The sequence below is a fragment of the Hibiscus syriacus genome, unplaced genomic scaffold (genome assembly GCF_006381635.1).
Source record: "Hibiscus syriacus cultivar Baekdansim isolate YM2019G1 unplaced genomic scaffold, ASM638163v2 tig00110458_pilon, whole genome shotgun sequence".
NCBI classification, from domain to species: domain Eukaryota; kingdom Viridiplantae; phylum Streptophyta; class Magnoliopsida; order Malvales; family Malvaceae; genus Hibiscus; species Hibiscus syriacus.
Window position 1 is genome coordinate 515,419 of NW_024062745.1, and position 17,151 is coordinate 532,569.

Below are 17,151 nucleotides of genomic sequence, written 5' to 3' on the forward strand. Positions count from 1 at the left end.
ATGGCTCCGATGCTTGATAATTGTGAAGGAGTATTACTATCACTAGACTGCCACAAAGCAGTTCCCGCACCATTCCTTACAAAAACCTACCAATTGGTCGATGATCCAACCACCGATCATATCGTTTCGTGGGGTGAAGACGACACCACTTTTGTCGTTTGGAGACCGCCTGAGTTCGCTCGTGATTTGCTTCCCAATTACTTCAAGCACAACAATTTCTCCAGCTTTGTCAGGCAGCTCAACACTTATGTACATAAATAGCTCAACTTTGCTCAAAATAATTCTCCTTTTGTGTTCGTGGTTTGTGTACTAATCTGGTTTTTTTCCCTGTTGGTTTTGGATAATGAAAAACTAGGGTTTTCGGAAGATTGTGCCGGAGATATGGGAGTTCGCCAACGAGTTCTTCAAGAAAGGAGAAAAACACTTGCTTTGTGAGATCCATAGAAGAAAAGCTACGCACTCATCTTTGAACCATCATCGTTATCCTCTGAATCCACCGAGTTTCGTTGCGTTTCCGAGTAGAATCAGCATCTCCCCAATTAAATCAGACGAACGCGGCAACTGGTGTGATTCACCGCCAACAATTTTTTCCACCGGCGGATATAACAGCTCGGTGACAGCTTTATCAGAAGACAACGAAAGACTAAGAAGAAACAACGATCTGCTAATGTCTGAACACTTACACATGAAGAAGCTTTACAATGACATTGTCTATTTCGTTCAAAACCACGTGAAGCCTGTTACTCCATTGTTCCTTTCTGGTCCTCCACCTCCTGTTAACACCAATAATTCCTTATTACAGAAGACATTGAACCAGTTTCTCGGCTATTATCCCAACACTCCAAAGCCTCAAGTTCAGGTCTTGAACTCTCCGACAGCAACATCGCAGAGCTCCTTAACGATCTTCGAAGAACCGAGCAGCAATGGCTGCAGAATAAAGCTGTTTGGTGTAAATTTACAATCCAAGAAGAGACTGCATCCCGAGTATAATAACACAGTAAACATGGAGACTGGCAAAGCACGTTTGGTCTTGCAAAAAGATGATTTACGGTTGAATTTCATGCCTTCTTCTACATGACAGATTCCATTAGTTTTATGTCTGTTATAACCTAAACATGTATACAGTACTTTGTTTTAGGGTTAAAGTGAAGAACACCAATCTTTGATGTTTTGCTCAGTTTTCCATTGGTGCAATTTATTTGTTCATCATTCTGATATATGTGCGTTTCCCAGTAGCATTAATGGAGGAAAGAGTGAGACACTAAAAATGAATGAAAAAGGCTGAGGGAATGACTGTGTCAATGACAATATCTCTGGAGATTTCTTTGATTTCTCCATTAATGTATGAAACGTACAAACATGCTCTTTGATATAACACTTATGTCTGAATTCAGAAATACGGCAGATATCACATTGTTTTCAATAATATGATTATCGTTTGATGAAGATTAAAATCTCCTTTATCATCTCTTGTTCCCATGAACTGTCAGTCTAACATATTAGAAAAATGTGTACATATATTAGTAAAATTTTAGATGAAGTTAGAGCAGCAGGCATCTCGACAGCTTCTTTGCTATTTCTCGAATGCTGTGATGCATGAAAGCTTTGAATATATACAATATAATTCTCAAAGTATCTTTGTCGTGCCTATGAATATGATTTTTCTTTATGATAAAACACCCATAACCCAAAAAACCTAGCCTATACATATGCCTTTGGCTCTTTTACTTTTGTAGATTCGTTGGTTTATGTCCACACGTGATTCAGACATTAAGTGCGCTTGTGATGTACAAGAATATGCAGTGATGGATGCACAGCTTTTTCAAGAGGGTATGTTTTCATTTTTTCTAAATATTTTTTGATTAATTATTATTTTATTGATAGTATTTTGTTTTTTTTGAAATTTTATTTATATTCATTTTATTCAAAAAATTATATTCTTAATATATGTGATATTTTCAAAAATATTTTTAAATCCATTGGTAATACGTTTAATATACTATGGATTAAATATATGATAAATCCACAAACTACTCGGATATTCTAGTAGTTTTTGAAATCCTCTTTGTTCACATCTTCATTCCTATTCCTTTTCTTGGACACTTTCCTGACAATTTATGAATAAAAACTACAACATGGTACGTACGTTCGTTAATTAAGATTCATTTAACCCATGGGTTAAAGCAAGATTAATTTTGAAATTGGTTGTCTAATTTTCTTTTTGGACTGAACCCTTATTTCTTTTATTGAGAAACAATCAATATTTTACTATGCAACACCAATTTACAACCGGAAGAAATTGTAAAGTTTTGTCAGTTAAAAGAAGAACAAATTATTATATAAAGAAACTGGCTCACACATTAGCCTGTATAAGGAATTCCAATGTTTTCAAAGCCGGACCGGACATTGAACCGGTGAAGGTACTGGTTCACTGGTTCAACCGGGTTTAATCGCGGTTGAACCGAATTTTATATAAAATAATATATATTTTTTAATTTTACATAATATTCAAAACAATATTAATATATATGTAACACTTTTTTTAAGTTTACAATATTAAAAGGTATAAAAATATCACAAGTCATAACATGTATAAATGAAAAACCATAAAATCAAGTGAAACAAATGATTCAAATCAACTACAACATAATATTTAAGGTAAAACATATTGAATAATAAATATAATTATATAATTATAATCAAAAAAATAAAATTGGGGTTTAAAAAAATCATAACAAATGATGTCATTTGGTTTAATTGTTTAAAAAAAACAATCCCACATGGCTAAGAAACATAGAAGAGTATCCCAAAAGTTTAAAGAGTAAAAATATGAGAACAAAACAATCCCACATGGCTAAGAAACATAGAAGAGCATCCCAACTTACTTCTATAAATAATAGAGGTAATTTGACATTCAAAATCATGGAGCCTTTTGGTGAGCACAAAGCGAACTATTCTTTCGCTTCAATTGAGCTCAAATTTTAGGCTTCAATTGAGCTCAAATTTTAGGCTTCAATTGAGCTCAAATTTTAGGCTTCAATCGAACTTCTAATTTTTTTTTGAGTTCGAGCCTTTTCGATTTCAAGTTTTAATATTATATTTCGAGTTGATAATTTTTAGCTCGTGAGTTTTTGAGTTGAGTTGAGCTTACTTTTAAAGTTTTCGAGTTCGAGTCGAGCTCAGCAATACTCGAAGTTGACTCGGCTCGTTGAACAAACGACGCTGTTTGGTTTAATTCTTTTTTTAAAGAAAAAAAGTGAATCGGCGGTTCAAACCGGTTTTGCCGATTTTCAGCCGGTTCACCCCGATTTTCCCGGTTTTCAGCCGGTTCTTCCGGTTCTTTACCGGTTCTGTGCTAATCCGATTTTGGGAGTTAACCGGACCGGACAGGCCACCGATTCACGGTTCAACCGGTCGAACCGGCCGGTCCGGTCCGGTTTTAATAACATTGAGTAATTCACATGGCCAAGCACACAAGTCTATCACTCTCTCCTCCTACTTTTTACCGTTAATTTTAATAGTTTATTTTTACTCACCCAACTATATTCAACAAATAAAACTAAAAAATTTCATTATGTCAATCGATCATAAGATATCATCAATTCTATATCTCTTTATGAGAAAAATAAGGTACGAGAGATGAATGTCATTTCCATTTATTGAGCAAACCGTCATAGTTAGGGCTGTAAGGGTGTTAAAAATCGAGCACCCAGAATTTTCGGGTACCTAAATGTCGGCCCGTGTCCCAGCACATGACATCCGGGTATGGGTATCTATATTTTCGAATCACGAATACTCGGTTCATGATTTTTTTTTATTTTTTCTTTAAATTATATTATTTTTTAATAAATATATATATATATATATATATATAATTCTAAAATTTAAAGTTCTATAATATATAATTCACATATAAAATTCAAAACTTCAAATTAGATAATTGGAACAAAATTATTAAATAATAAAATAAAAATATAATTAAATTTCAAGTTTTTCGAAGTTAAAATAAATATTTTAAAAATAATTTAGAATGTTAATGTGAAATAATTTAAGAAATTTAAAATTTAAAATGTTATGGTAGCAAAATTTAAGAAATTAGGATTTTAGAATGTTAGAGTGAAATTATTTGAAAACTATAAATAAACATTCATATAAAGTAAAAATAATATATATATATATATATAATAAATTGGGTACCCTGTTAAATAACATTTCGTGACCCGAAATATATATATATATATAATAATTTGAAGTCTTGAAATTATAAACTATGGCTGGAGCACAAACATCAAACTAGGAGGTTGTCTCTGAATATCCCCTCCCTTTACCTCTGCCTCGACCACCTTTCTAAGACACTGCCACAAATCTCTTTGTCTGAATAGAACTCTCTCATGCCATCGGACAATCTCTAATAAAATGACCAATATCTCCACAACGGAAATATGCTCTCGAAACCTGCTCTATAATTTCACGGGTGATATTTACCACAATGTTAGCATAATGGAAACTGACCCTGAGTCTGAGCTGATCTACCAGCTCCAGTAGTTATTGTTTGTGACTGACAACCTTTTTCCTTTACATCAAATCCCTTATGGCCTGATTCACCACCTTCTAACTTACTCTATACTGATATCATGAACCTCAACCTCTTTTTAATTGGGACGAGGATGATGCTCCTGATCTCTTGGATTGTCGTCTCCTTTTAATCATAAAAGTTTCATTTTGTGTCATTTCCAAATCCTTTGCTTTATTTACCACTTCTTGAAAAGTGGTCAAATTTTTGGTTAATAGAAGTTCCTTCAGTATGGGGCAGAGGCCTCGAATAAACTTCTGACATACATCTCTCTCCATGGGAACCATCTCCAAATCATAGCGGGCGAGCTTATTAAACTCGCACTCATACTTATACATAAATCTATTACCCTGAATCAAGTTGAAAAAGTCATGTTTCATCTAAGTAATAAATTGTTCCCCGATGTATTTCTTCTAAAAAGCCTCCAAGAAAAACTGCCAAGAAATCTGATCTGGAGGAGGACATGTCGTCACATTTGTCCACCAAATCCAAGCCTGTCCATGCAACAATAAAACTACACCCTCTAGTCTTTCCTCATCCAAACAATGAAAACTATCTAACATGATATTGACATCGTTCAACCAAATGTCTTCCAGAATCGAGCCCTCATATGCTTCACCTTTAAATTCAATAGCCCCTAAACTTTTTAATTCTTCTGAAATCGGGACCCTCAGGGCCGAAGAGGAGGAGGTGGAGAAGGTGGTGGCGAAAGAGGGGGAGGTGTTTCTACTGTATGATATCAAGCCAAAATAGCATTCATAGCTTGTAAAAACGTTCCATGATCTGGAGTTGGCATTCCTTGATATGTTTGCTCCCCATGCTAATCGCGTTAATCATGAGGTAGATGCTCGACCTCATTACTTCTACCACTACTAGTTCCCTCTGGAACCTCCTTAGTAGCTCACCCAAAACCTTTTGAATTCGACATCTAAACAATATTCTTGAAATTTTATATTAGTAAGAAGCATCATCATAAATAAAATCATCAAACCATACCATATCAGTAATGTCGACATCCTAGTGGCATTTACATATTTAAAACATAAAGCAGGCTTGATTTAGGCCGAGAATATACTAAACCTGCAGCTCTGATATCAATAAATGTAACACCCATAGCCCATATACATCTCGAAATATGAGCTAAAGATGTCACTTTAACTTTACAAACATTCACTGAATATAAATGCTTAAAATTTTGTTTCGTTTTAAATCATATATCTATTTCAACCTTAAAACTATTTTCTTAATCACATAAAATCATAAATCAATATTTAAACATTGAAACCAAATTCATTTTCAGACAACGATAAGACAATTTAGTAATATTTCATAAACTATTTAAAACTGCTAAACTCCGCTACATTTTTACCAATTAAAACATATATATTATTCATTCATAACTACTGATAAAGATAAACTAGACAAAATAAAGTGGTCATGGTTTACTATTATAGATCATTAAATTTAAATTCAAATAAGCAACTAATAACATAAATTTACATGCCACTACTTAACAAAAGTAACATCCACTACTAGAAAAAAACCCCTTTAATGACGCGCATTGCGCGTCATCTATGGGTGCGGATGACACACAAATACCTGTCGTTGAAGCCACCAACATGAATTTCAGATGACACACAATTTTGTGTCATAAATCTATGACGCGCATTTATAACACACATTTATGACATACATTTATGACGTTCATTGAGCATCATTGAAGCCCCCGTCATAAATTAAGATGACACACATTTGTGTCATAAATATATGACACGCATGTATGACTTACATTGCGTGTCATTGAAGCACACGTCATTAAAAAAGATGATACACATTTGTGTGTCTTGATTGTATTTCGTAAATTATATATATATATATATATATCATATTATATATAAGCAATCCATTTGCATACAATATATTCACATTAAGTTATCAAAAATATTGTAATCATATGTCGATACAAAATATCACGGCATAATAAAGTTCTACTAATATGCCCTCGCCATCCGGGCGTGTACACAAAAATTAATTGAAAATAATTGTAACAATTAAAACTAGTTGCAATATATAGAACAAACACATTCCTAATATGCACATTAAACTTATGAAAACACCTTCCTTGGTCCAGTGTATTTATGCACAAACATGCACTCATGTTTCAACAAACCAAGTGACAGCTTACTTTTTGAAACTCTATCAGATTTTTCATCAACTTTGTATTCTCAATTCTAATGGAGTTGAGGCTTCCTGATTCTAGTTATGTTTCATCAACCATCAAGTTTGAGTTCGCAGGTAGCTGAATAACTCCAAGAATCAATCTGCAATACAACGTGAAGTTATTTAGAAAAGAAAAAGTTGAAGGTTCCAAGTTACAATACAAATATAAGAATTGATATCAGGTCCCACATCCATCCAATTTTTTCGTACTAATGTGGTTTTACAAATAAATCCAAATAAAACTGCTACATGAAGCATAAATTTTCACTTCTAGAATGTCTTACAAAAAGAAATGAGCAAACTAGTTGACTAAAAATAATATATTTCATTTGGAAATCCTTCACAAAAGTTCAGCAAAATAGAATCTAACATCATCTAGCTAAGGGATGTAATAAACTGTTCTAAACGTAAATAAAAATTGAGCTTATAAAATTTTAATTCAATCAATGTAACATATTTAGCTTTAAACTAAGCAAGTCCATTCAAGCAATTCATGCAAATAAAAATAGTTACATAAATTACCTGCTGAATGTATGAGGAGAAAAAACATAGGTGATTGCTCATAAGCTCCATCTTTCATCTTTTAGTTCATGAGACTTAAGTGAAAAAGGTTATCAAGCTTGATCCCTTGGAAATTATCAAATAGAAGCTTAAACAAAGCATAAGTGATTGCTAATAGCTTCCTGTTCCAGTTTAAAAAACAGTGTCAGTCTATAAGCTGCGACAAGGTGTTTTGGGAATAAACAATAACTGCCATGTTAACAGGACTGATCCTCCGTGATAAGCTCGAGTTTCACTCATTCATGGATCCAATAATGACCCTTTGATAAATGCCATAATTCAACAATGACCCTTTGATAAATATTGGAACACGATGTTAGACAACATGGATCCAATAAATCTGTTATTTGCTCATTGTATATCTGCAAAAGAAAATTGAAAATGAAGTGATAAGGAACAAGAATAGTACAACGCTAAGCAGTCTAATTATGTCAAAACTAAGAATCAAAATAATTCAATTAACTCTTCCTCAAGAAAAGAACAACAGATTTGATACTTGAGATGTTTATCAGCATGCTTAATTCACAACTTCTAAATGGGAAATATAGTACAACTCAAATACCCACCTTGGCACATAGAACTCCAATTACAATCCCTCTAAGGTGGGAAAGACGGACAATAATGCATAAAGTATGGAAAAAGGAATTACTCAATCGCACTGATTTAGCAAATTAGATTACTACATTACATACCGATCAGCTGGTAACCACATAAGTCACATATAAGTTAAATGTCCTAGGGAATAGACCATTAATAGTAATTTAACTTTGAAAAAGGCTTGCGATGCTATATGCGTGAAAAATAGAATACATAAAGGATATCATAAAGGCAAAAGCAAGAAATTCATAGATCAGTTAAAAGCATAGCAGCAGAGCCCCAAACAAAGGAAACTAATTAACACATAAAATATTAGGAACAGAAGGCATATTGACCCAATTCACAGTTGCTGAATATATGCTTTTAAAACATTTGATGGCTTTGTTTCCCCTATAAATATCTACCCAATTCACATTTCTGAATATATGCAGCATTAGGATATTCACAGCTTCAGATCCAAAACATATTACAACCTTAGCCATATTAACTTGGATACTGACCACTCATGCCTCTTAAAGAGAATGATTTATTAATTCAATATTGACTTGTCATATATAGGAAGAAGAAAATTAAATTTTTTTAACTTTCACCATGACTAAAGAAGGTTATATTTCTTCTCTTATTTATTAGCATTCACCAGAACTAAAAAAATAATCCTACATAACCTTTGCATCGAAAAGGGAAAAACATTGTTCATGACAATGAACATTAAAAAATACCCTATGATTACAATGAGATAACAATTACATTCTTAAACCCACATAAGAGATCTATAATGGAAAATAAACAGTAAGAAAGAAAACACAACCCACCTCTTCTTAACTTGTCTATTGATTTTTCTTCATTCTCGAAGTAGAGGACAGGGATTTAACGTTTGGCTCCGAAGTTCTGATTATGAACAAAAGTGTTTCAAGGAGCATGCCAAAAACCAATCCAATAATACCTCTAGCAGAATTTTGCAATATAAAACACAACATCATCAGCACATTCAATTCTTAATAAATAATCTAAAATAAGGAGCACATAACATAAATACTTCAGATTTGAGATTCCTAGTCTGAAATTACCATGATGGGACTGTGGTTAAACAATGCTCTGAATGCAAAATGTCCAACCAAATACCCAGTAAACATTATTAGCGCAACATGTAAACCTGTTCATTCATATATCACTGGAAGTAAGAAACAATATTGTTAAGAAACAGTATGACAGTCATAACAAAGAAAACTACTAACCAAAGCCAATTTGATCCTTGTAAGTAGAGAAAGGCTCATGGACATTCTTCTTGGGCGTGATATCTTTAACAAGCTCTTGATACTCTCTCCTCTCTGCTTGTTCTTTAAGCTTCCTTAACCTCTCCTTCAATTCTTCACTCTACAAATTCAAATTTCAAAAAGAAAAGGGGAAAAAACATCGCGGTTAAAACGAAAACGCGGCCATGAAAAATCTAGAACGCTAGAATCTAAGGTATGTTCAACTTTACCTTCTCTCTGGGTTTAGGGCTGGCGAAAACGAAATTAGATCCAGAGAAAAGAGAAATCAATCCGGGCCTAGCCTCAACATCTGACTGGATCCATAAGCTTCGAATCTGCTTGTACGATGCATCGGTTGCCGAGGAAAGAGCGAGAGCGAGTTCTTGAAGCTCTTGAGAGAGACGCGGGTCGTCGGAGATGGAGAGGAGAAACGATCGAATGGATTCGGTCAACGTTATCACAAGACCGGTTTGGTTCAGGTCGTCGGAGCTCATCTTTTTGCTTTTCTTTTCAATTTTGTTGTGGGTCGGAGGCGATGAGAATACGTTGGATTTGGGTGTTTCTTCGCTCCTAATAATTGTTATTGTCTCCCCATTCTCATTCCCGGTGGCGATGGATTACCCATTAATTACAATTACAAATACATTTTATATACAAAAAAATAGTAGTAGTGATGAGATTTAATTGAAATTTCAAGTTTCATCAAACAAATCAGTGGTTAAAACTTAAAAAAAATAGAAAAAAGAAAACCTGGAGTGGAAGAGCTTGTCCATGATGGAATGAAACATCTTCTCTGGATCGTTGGTCATTTCTTCTTAATGGAATAATAATATCTTACCTTTACAAAAATGAAACAAACAAGGATTTTGTTCAACTTTTGTCGCTCCTACAACCACTGGGCTCTTCTAATCATTGCCTTCCTTACAACCTGTATCAGTTTTCCTTAGATGATTTTGGGTGCTCTCGTTTAGATTTTGGAGGGTAGGGTTTGGGGAATAAGCATTCTCCATTTGATCTCTTAATATCGTGTTTCTTGGTAACATTAATACAAAGAGAAAGGGAAACATAGGTTTAGTGTGAACTGATGATCGAGGGGAAGAAGCGGGAAATGATGAAAATTATAGGGGAAATAAAAAAAACGACTCTTACAGATGACACACAATTAAAAGTGTACTCTATGTTTTTGTAAATTTTTTAGATTATGACTATTAAATATGACACACATTATTGTAAGTCATAAATCGTTCAGATTTTAAGAAACATGACATTTTTTTATGACACACATTTTCTGCAAGTTATAAATTAGTGTGTGTCATCGTTCGTGTGTCATTAAAGGTATATTTCTTATATTGATCAAAGATGTCTTACTGATACAGGTAGTAGGTGTGATTCCTAAAAAGATGCTTGGGAGGCTCCTCACTACACGTCCTTATTATTATATGAACCTACGCATAAAAATCATTACGCACAAAGTATAACTTAGTGAGGCAGTAATAACCTAAGGTGAGATAAAACGTAAAAATTAACATAAAAACATTAAAAATAAATAAAACATTAAACTTTCAAACCGACTTATTCAAGTCAATTTCTTTATAGTAACCAGAAATTCAACTTATCTCATAATTTCATAAAGATCGTGATAAATAAAATCATATAAAATAATCATATTATTTTCCTGTCGACTTGACATAATTTATAACTTAAATTTATTTCTTTTTCGTATCTCAATGTATATTTAAGATAATATAAGGTATGTGAGTAGAACATAAGGTTTTGACTAGGCATATCACGGTGCCAATCATAAATGATAATAAGATGCACTCAAAGTGTAAATCATAACATAAGCACCCACAGTCCAATACATGTTGTACACGAATGTTTCATAACTTAACTTGAAAGTACTCAACTTAATGGTATGAAAAATGTACCTATGAATCCCAATGCAATATACAAGGGGCTTTTAGATCATATCATAATCATTTAGTCATCCTTTCAAAATCAAAAATATTTTCAAGTCATCATTCGTAAAATATAAACTTGGGAAGTTCATACCCTAAATCATCCATAAAACATTTATATAAACATTATGGAAATAATCCATAATTAAAGTAGAAAGGCATAATGCAACAAAATAACCATAACGTTTGACAGTGGTGTCAAACTTGCTTGTATTATTTTTTGGAACATTTGACCCCTTAATGTTTCATTTTGGGTAAAAGAACACCCTCGTTGGATAAAAATCGTTAGTCAACTAATGATCAACGCCTAATGTTGAAGAAACATGTACGTGTGGAGGGAGAAGCTGATGTGACTGTCGATGTCATGGTGCTTGATGATGTGGCATTGCCACGTCAGTTTTTTTATAAAATAAATTTTTGAAATTTATTATCAATATATATATTTAATTATTTGTTACCAATTAGAGAGTGACACGTGTCACTCTCTGATTGGTTCTTGTTTAATGGAATTATTAAAAGCTTTCATTTTCAGTAATGGCTCTAACTTCTTCTTCATCCCTAGCTATCAGCACCACCATTACCACTATGCTAAAACATCATCTCCAATCTTTAAAAGAACCCACCACTCTTTCTCCTTCCCTCTCCACCTCATCATCAAAACGCCTTCTTTCATCAGCAACTCCCAATACAAATATCAACCCTTTCCCATCATAAAGTCTTATGTCCCTCAAACTGAGGACTAAAGTTTCATTCTTTTATGGGGTTTTCACACAAGAGAGAGAGATGTGAAGGGCCTAAAAGATACTTTTTTTATGCCATAGAACCTCACGATCGTGGCACCAAGGCTACCCTAGAGGATAGAGAGCATGTGGATCAGGTTAATTATGGTAGACCCTTTATTGTTTTCTTCATAAAATTCAAGTGATATTTTTCATTTTTTCTTGCTTGTTCAACAATGGGATTTCTGTTGTAATTTAGGTTGCAATCAAACTCGAGGCAGTGAATGAGGTAAAGGAGCATATTAAATCCAAGTTGTTGAATGGAAAATGGAAGCTTTTGTACACAACATCCAAGTCAGTTCTACAAACAAAGGTCTTATATTGATCCTCAATCTACCATTTCTCTTCAACTTTTTTTTTTGGAAAAAAAATCCATTTTTGATCATCAGAATCTGTGTGTTATTGTACAATATAGGCCAAAGTTCTTGAGACCCGATGGAAAGATCTACTGATGATGAGTCAGTGAATCACTATTTGTGTAGGAAATGTGCATCTCAGCCTATCGCCGTCCTCATTATTCCTGAGATCAATCTCTACAAGTTTGATCTATGACAGCTTCCAGGTACCATTTTCTCTTTTCTTTTGTGGTTTTACAAGGTTTAGCATATGAGATCCGATTCGTATTTTCTTAGGATTCTATTGATTGATTTCAGTATAAGAGAACTTGTTTCATTTTTTTTGTTTTTAATTAGGGATAAATGCTTTAGCTTTTTGGGTGATTTAGTAATTTTGGTTATTTGATTTATGGATTTTTCGGAATTGAAATTGGGTTGATTTGAGGCACTGATTAATTGATTTTGGTTTCTATTTGGTTTATAGATATGTCATTGTACGGTGAAAAAAGTGGTATTTCTTCTCACCAAGGGATAGAAAATACCCAAACAGAATTCGATCGAACCGGGCGACCGAAATGGGATACTAGAAGACAAATTTTACAAATTCATATTTAAGCCAATGAAATGATGATAAGTGTCATCTTTGTATTGGTTGAAAATTATTAAAAAATTAATATAATTATTTAAAATAATTAATTTTTGATGACATATCCACATCATCACCTTTGCATATGTGGCATTACCACATCAGCATGTGATGTTAGATAAGCTTGCCATGTCATCTCCATGTGTTGACAGTTAGTTGATTAACGATTTTCATCAAACGAGGGTGTTTTTAACCCAAAATGAAACATTAAGGGGTCAAATGTTAAAAAAAACAATACGGGCAAATTTGACACCATTGTCAAACGTTAAGGTTATTTTGTTGCATTATGCCAAGTAGAAAACATACTTGAAAAATAATATGAGGTTGACTTATCGAAAGTCATCCTCGTTCAAAATAATTAAATAAATAAATTGCACTTACCTTTGCCTCACTATTGAACCTTTTATACGACACTCCTAATCACGTCCTTTGTCCTTTCCTTTCGGGTCGTTTGGATTGCTGGATTTTTCATGATCTGACATCATCACATATTAACACAAAGTATTTGAACTATATGTTAGTATCTTACTAACATAAGCTAACTTTAAAAACATAAAAGTCGATAAAATAAAATAAATACTATCGATAAATTAAATCATTTTCCACCATACTTCAAACTTCCTAAAATGATTATTCATTTCCATAAATTTTTATTTTCTTCACTAATCCTTTAACTTTTATTAACTTCATAATCAAGTCACTAATTATGAATTCTTTCTAGAATTTACCTTAACTTTTCCATTAAATTCATAATGATCCTTCACCATTATGATCATTGCATATTAATTACTGAATTTTCCAGCACCTTCATAAAATACCCAAATCAATGCTCTAACATTTAAAAACTTGAAATTTCATCCTAAAATTTCTTAAACTTTCAAATTCAACCACCCAACCTTATAAATTTGCAATTTGATCCCAACTCAATAATTAAACTAAAAATTCAGCCCACTAATAAAATTTCCAGCATTGCAATTTTTTGTTCAAAGTAATACCAACACATTAGAAAACTCACAAACAAGTCCCTAAATTTTAGAACTTTTCAAATTCCACAACTAAAGTTTACCAAACTTATAATTTTGTTCTAAACCATTTTCTAACTTGAAAATTTCAGCATTTCAATATTAAACTTCAACAGTGAACACCTCAAATATCACATTCTTGCAATGATGTCTCACAATTTTCAAAACATGTAAATCAACCATTTTTCTAAATCAAGCTTCCGAATTGATCTCCAAATCATATGAAACACTTCTAATATTAATTCTAGACCATAGGAAGTTTTTCAACATTTTCTCCTATTTTTCCTTTTATGGTCGAATGCTTTATGTTACCTAGGGTGGACTTTTTGTTCAATTTCAAGCATAAATCCATCTTCCTTACATTAAATTCATGCTATTTTAATCATCATAACAACACATTAAATCCAAATCCATCAATCCTCCATATACCCTTAAATTGGCCAAACCTAATATAATTAATTTCAACCATCATACATGCCTTAGAATTAATCTCCAACTTAAAAAACATAATAATCTTTTCATAAAATCTTCAAAATCCATAAACCCTAATCACCAAATCTCAACATCCAAGCATGTCTAGCATGAATCTCGTATACCAAATGATAGAGAATTTGATGTAAATCAATTCTCTATTTCACAACTTAGTCTAAAAATCAGTCATATATCTTTAAAAATCAAAACAAAATTTCTTACCTTGGAACAATGGTGTATTCGACCTATGCTTGAAAAATGGCTGAAAATATGCCAATTTTCTTGATTATTCTAGTATTTAACAACTAATACACTTGGCATTCAACTAATATAATTGAATTTAAAATTCAATTATTGATAAATCCCCAAAATACCATTAATGAAACTTGATATTTACCAATTTCCATTGCAATATTTTTCATTAAAATATTCCTTAGTCGAAGATGAATAAACTTATCTTTGACTTTTTACTTTTTCCATGCAAGTTTTGAAAATTGCATTTTAGTCACTAAATTTTCCACTTTTTGCCCAAATATAAAAAATTACACTGATCTATGCTAAATTTATTAGATATAAAATATGGAAACAAATATTTCCAACCCTTATCTAATATCCTTCAAATTTTCGTGAAATTACGACTCGATTTGATTATCCGATTTCTATATCGAACTTTATTGCTTTATAACTTTTAATAAAAATCTCGTAACGAAAATCTAATTACCACGATAATTCTTGTTTTAGGCCAAACTTTTATTTTACGGGCTAAAGTTTATAACTTTTCAAAAATACATTTTTGGTCCCTAAACTTTTACAAAATTTATACTTTAGCCACTAAACTTTCAAAACTTATATTTTAGTCACTACCAAAATTTGGGGTATTACAGTATGTAGATCATGGTATGAGCATTTCGGTATGTTTTGTTCATGTAAGTATGCTAGATCAAACTCATAGTGAAATTCGTATTTGTGTGTTACAATGATGAAAGTTGACACCTTTTAACTTCTAAGACCTCACATAAAACTCTAATAAGCAGTGAATGAGTATGTTTTGGGCATGACTTTGTGCTCAAAACATAACACCCATGTCCGTCAATATCAGTACTAGAAGAACAATACCGATATTATTTTTCGTGGAAGGCAAAAATCAAGTAATTTGTAATGACAGTATCAATACCCCTTCAAGGAGTATCAATACCCCTTCAAGGAGTATCAATACTTAGGGTACAATATCGATATTGAGGCATTTTTGAAACCTCGAAGCTTATTTTGGTATCGTTACTCATGGGATTATCAATACGTAGGGTAGAGTATTGATACTCTCTATAAGGGTATCGATGCCAAGGTATTTTTCAAAACATCGAATCAATAATTGGTATCGATACCCAAGGGTCCAGTATCGATACTGTTGGCACAGTACCGGTACCCACGGTGATTTTTGGGCAATTTTTGTTATTTTGTTTAGGAGTTTGGGCTGATGTGTTTTGAGTTCGTATAAACTACAAGTATCCGATACAAGTGAAAACAATCAAGATAACTCAATTCTCACCTAGAAATCAAGCAAGTTAAGATGACATAAGATTTACCTTTGTGTGATGCTCGGGAAACGGTCAGGACACCCGAGTTACTCTAGCATTATGACGGTCGTCTTTTGTTAATGAATATTGGGATATTGTCTGTTTAGTACGCATCCGATGCACATAAATTCTAAGTCATACCGGTATGAATTACGATGGATGTAAATTTTTAAAATCGTACCCTATGCTAGACTAAGTTCAGGATGTGAGGTTCCGATGCATGTAAATTTTGAACCTCACCACGACCTTTCGAGGATCCAAAATAGTTCGAGGACTATAAGTTCCGATGCACGTAAATTTTGATTCTTACTCCGAAGCTATTTTGTTTCAGATAGGCTAGTGTGTTGTCTGAGATGCACGTAAATTCCTTCGACTTCACCACTCGACCTATCTCATATTTGATATGTATTTTTGCACGTTCATGACTTTTCATTCCGGCATGTTCATGTAATGAATGCATATAGTATTGCATAGTTATATTCATGGCACTGAGCTTGTGAGCTCAGCATATGAAATGTGTTTCTGTGCGTAGTAGAGGGATCATCAAGGAGCCTATCACATTCATACATTCCAGAGCAACCGCTGCAGAGTATGTCTTGAGTCTATTTTAGAGTGCATGTATTTTACATGGACCTTTGTATGATTGAGTCATAACTTTATTTTGATCTAAAATTCTAGTTATATTTGTACGTATTCGGGAGACTCCCATATTTTGTAAACTTGATTTTGATTACGTTTAAACTATGATGAATGATTTTACTATTATTAAAAGTATCAAAAAGAAATTTTTGAGTTGATCATTTCGGTGGTTATAGTGGCATCATAATCCATGGATTTTCGAGTCTGATCGAATTAAGGTGTTATAATGTTAGAAGACATGGTAATAAGGAGTAGGTATGTGCATGATCCCGATCAAATGCTACCTACTTAAGGTTCAATAGTTTTATCGCTATAGTTTGACCCTCATGCTTCCCTTAGTTTTCTACTAAGAGCCTCGTTTACATATATTGGGTCTCTAACAGTAATGCCAAACATTGACAGAAAATAATAAGCATGATACATAGAAAAATATTAAATATATATATATACATATGGTTGCATTGCCATCGATTAACGAAAGTGCCTTAACACTTGTACTAAAGTGCCTCGGCACTGATATGGA

The 17,151-nt window shown here is 32.9% G+C and overlaps 2 protein-coding genes across 3 annotated transcripts; one reads left to right on the forward strand and one right to left on the reverse strand.

The window, feature by feature from the left end:
- Window positions 1-1,113, forward strand: LOC120126399 (heat stress transcription factor B-4-like). The gene is made up of 2 exons (XM_039144607.1): window positions 1-249; window positions 356-1,113. The coding sequence occupies exons 1-2, from the start codon at window positions 1-3 to the stop codon at window positions 1,076-1,078; spliced, it is 972 nt and encodes a 323-aa protein (XP_039000538.1). The 3' UTR covers window positions 1,079-1,113.
- Window positions 1,114-7,530: 6,417 nt separating this feature from the next.
- LOC120126373 lies at window positions 7,531-10,197 on the reverse strand. 2 transcript variants are annotated; one of them, XM_039144584.1, is made up of 5 exons: window positions 9,435-10,197; window positions 9,187-9,325; window positions 9,019-9,104; window positions 8,764-8,839; window positions 7,531-7,716 (listed from the first exon to the last, which is right to left on the reverse strand). In XM_039144584.1, exons 1-4 carry the CDS (start codon window positions 9,696-9,698, stop codon window positions 8,819-8,821), a joined length of 510 nt encoding a protein of 169 aa, XP_039000515.1. In that variant the 5' UTR covers window positions 9,699-10,197; the 3' UTR covers window positions 7,531-7,716; window positions 8,764-8,818. The 2 variants fall into 2 exon arrangements, with proteins under 2 accessions (XP_039000515.1, XP_039000514.1); XM_039144583.1 differs by having other exon boundaries at window positions 8,764-8,896.
- Window positions 10,198-17,151: the final 6,954 nt, after the last annotated feature.

Bases quoted from the DNA above. Each gene is read 5' to 3' on its own strand.
- LOC120126399 (XM_039144607.1), top strand. From the start codon at position 1: ATGGCTCCGATGCTTGATAATTGTGAAGGAGTATTACTATCACTAGAC. The intron at 250-355 runs GTACATAAATAG...ATGAAAAACTAG, and splicing joins TCAGGCAGCTCAACACTTAT to GGTTTTCGGAAGATTGTGCC.
- LOC120126373 (XM_039144583.1), bottom strand. From the start codon at position 9,698: ATGAGCTCCGACGACCTGAACCAAACCGGTCTTGTGATAACGTTGACC. The intron at 9,105-9,186 runs GTTAGTAGTTTT...ATGAATGAACAG, and splicing joins CAAGGATCAAATTGGCTTTG to GTTTACATGTTGCGCTAATA. The intron at 8,897-9,018 runs GTAATTTCAGAC...AAATTCTGCTAG, and splicing joins TTAACCACAGTCCCATCATG to AGGTATTATTGGATTGGTTT.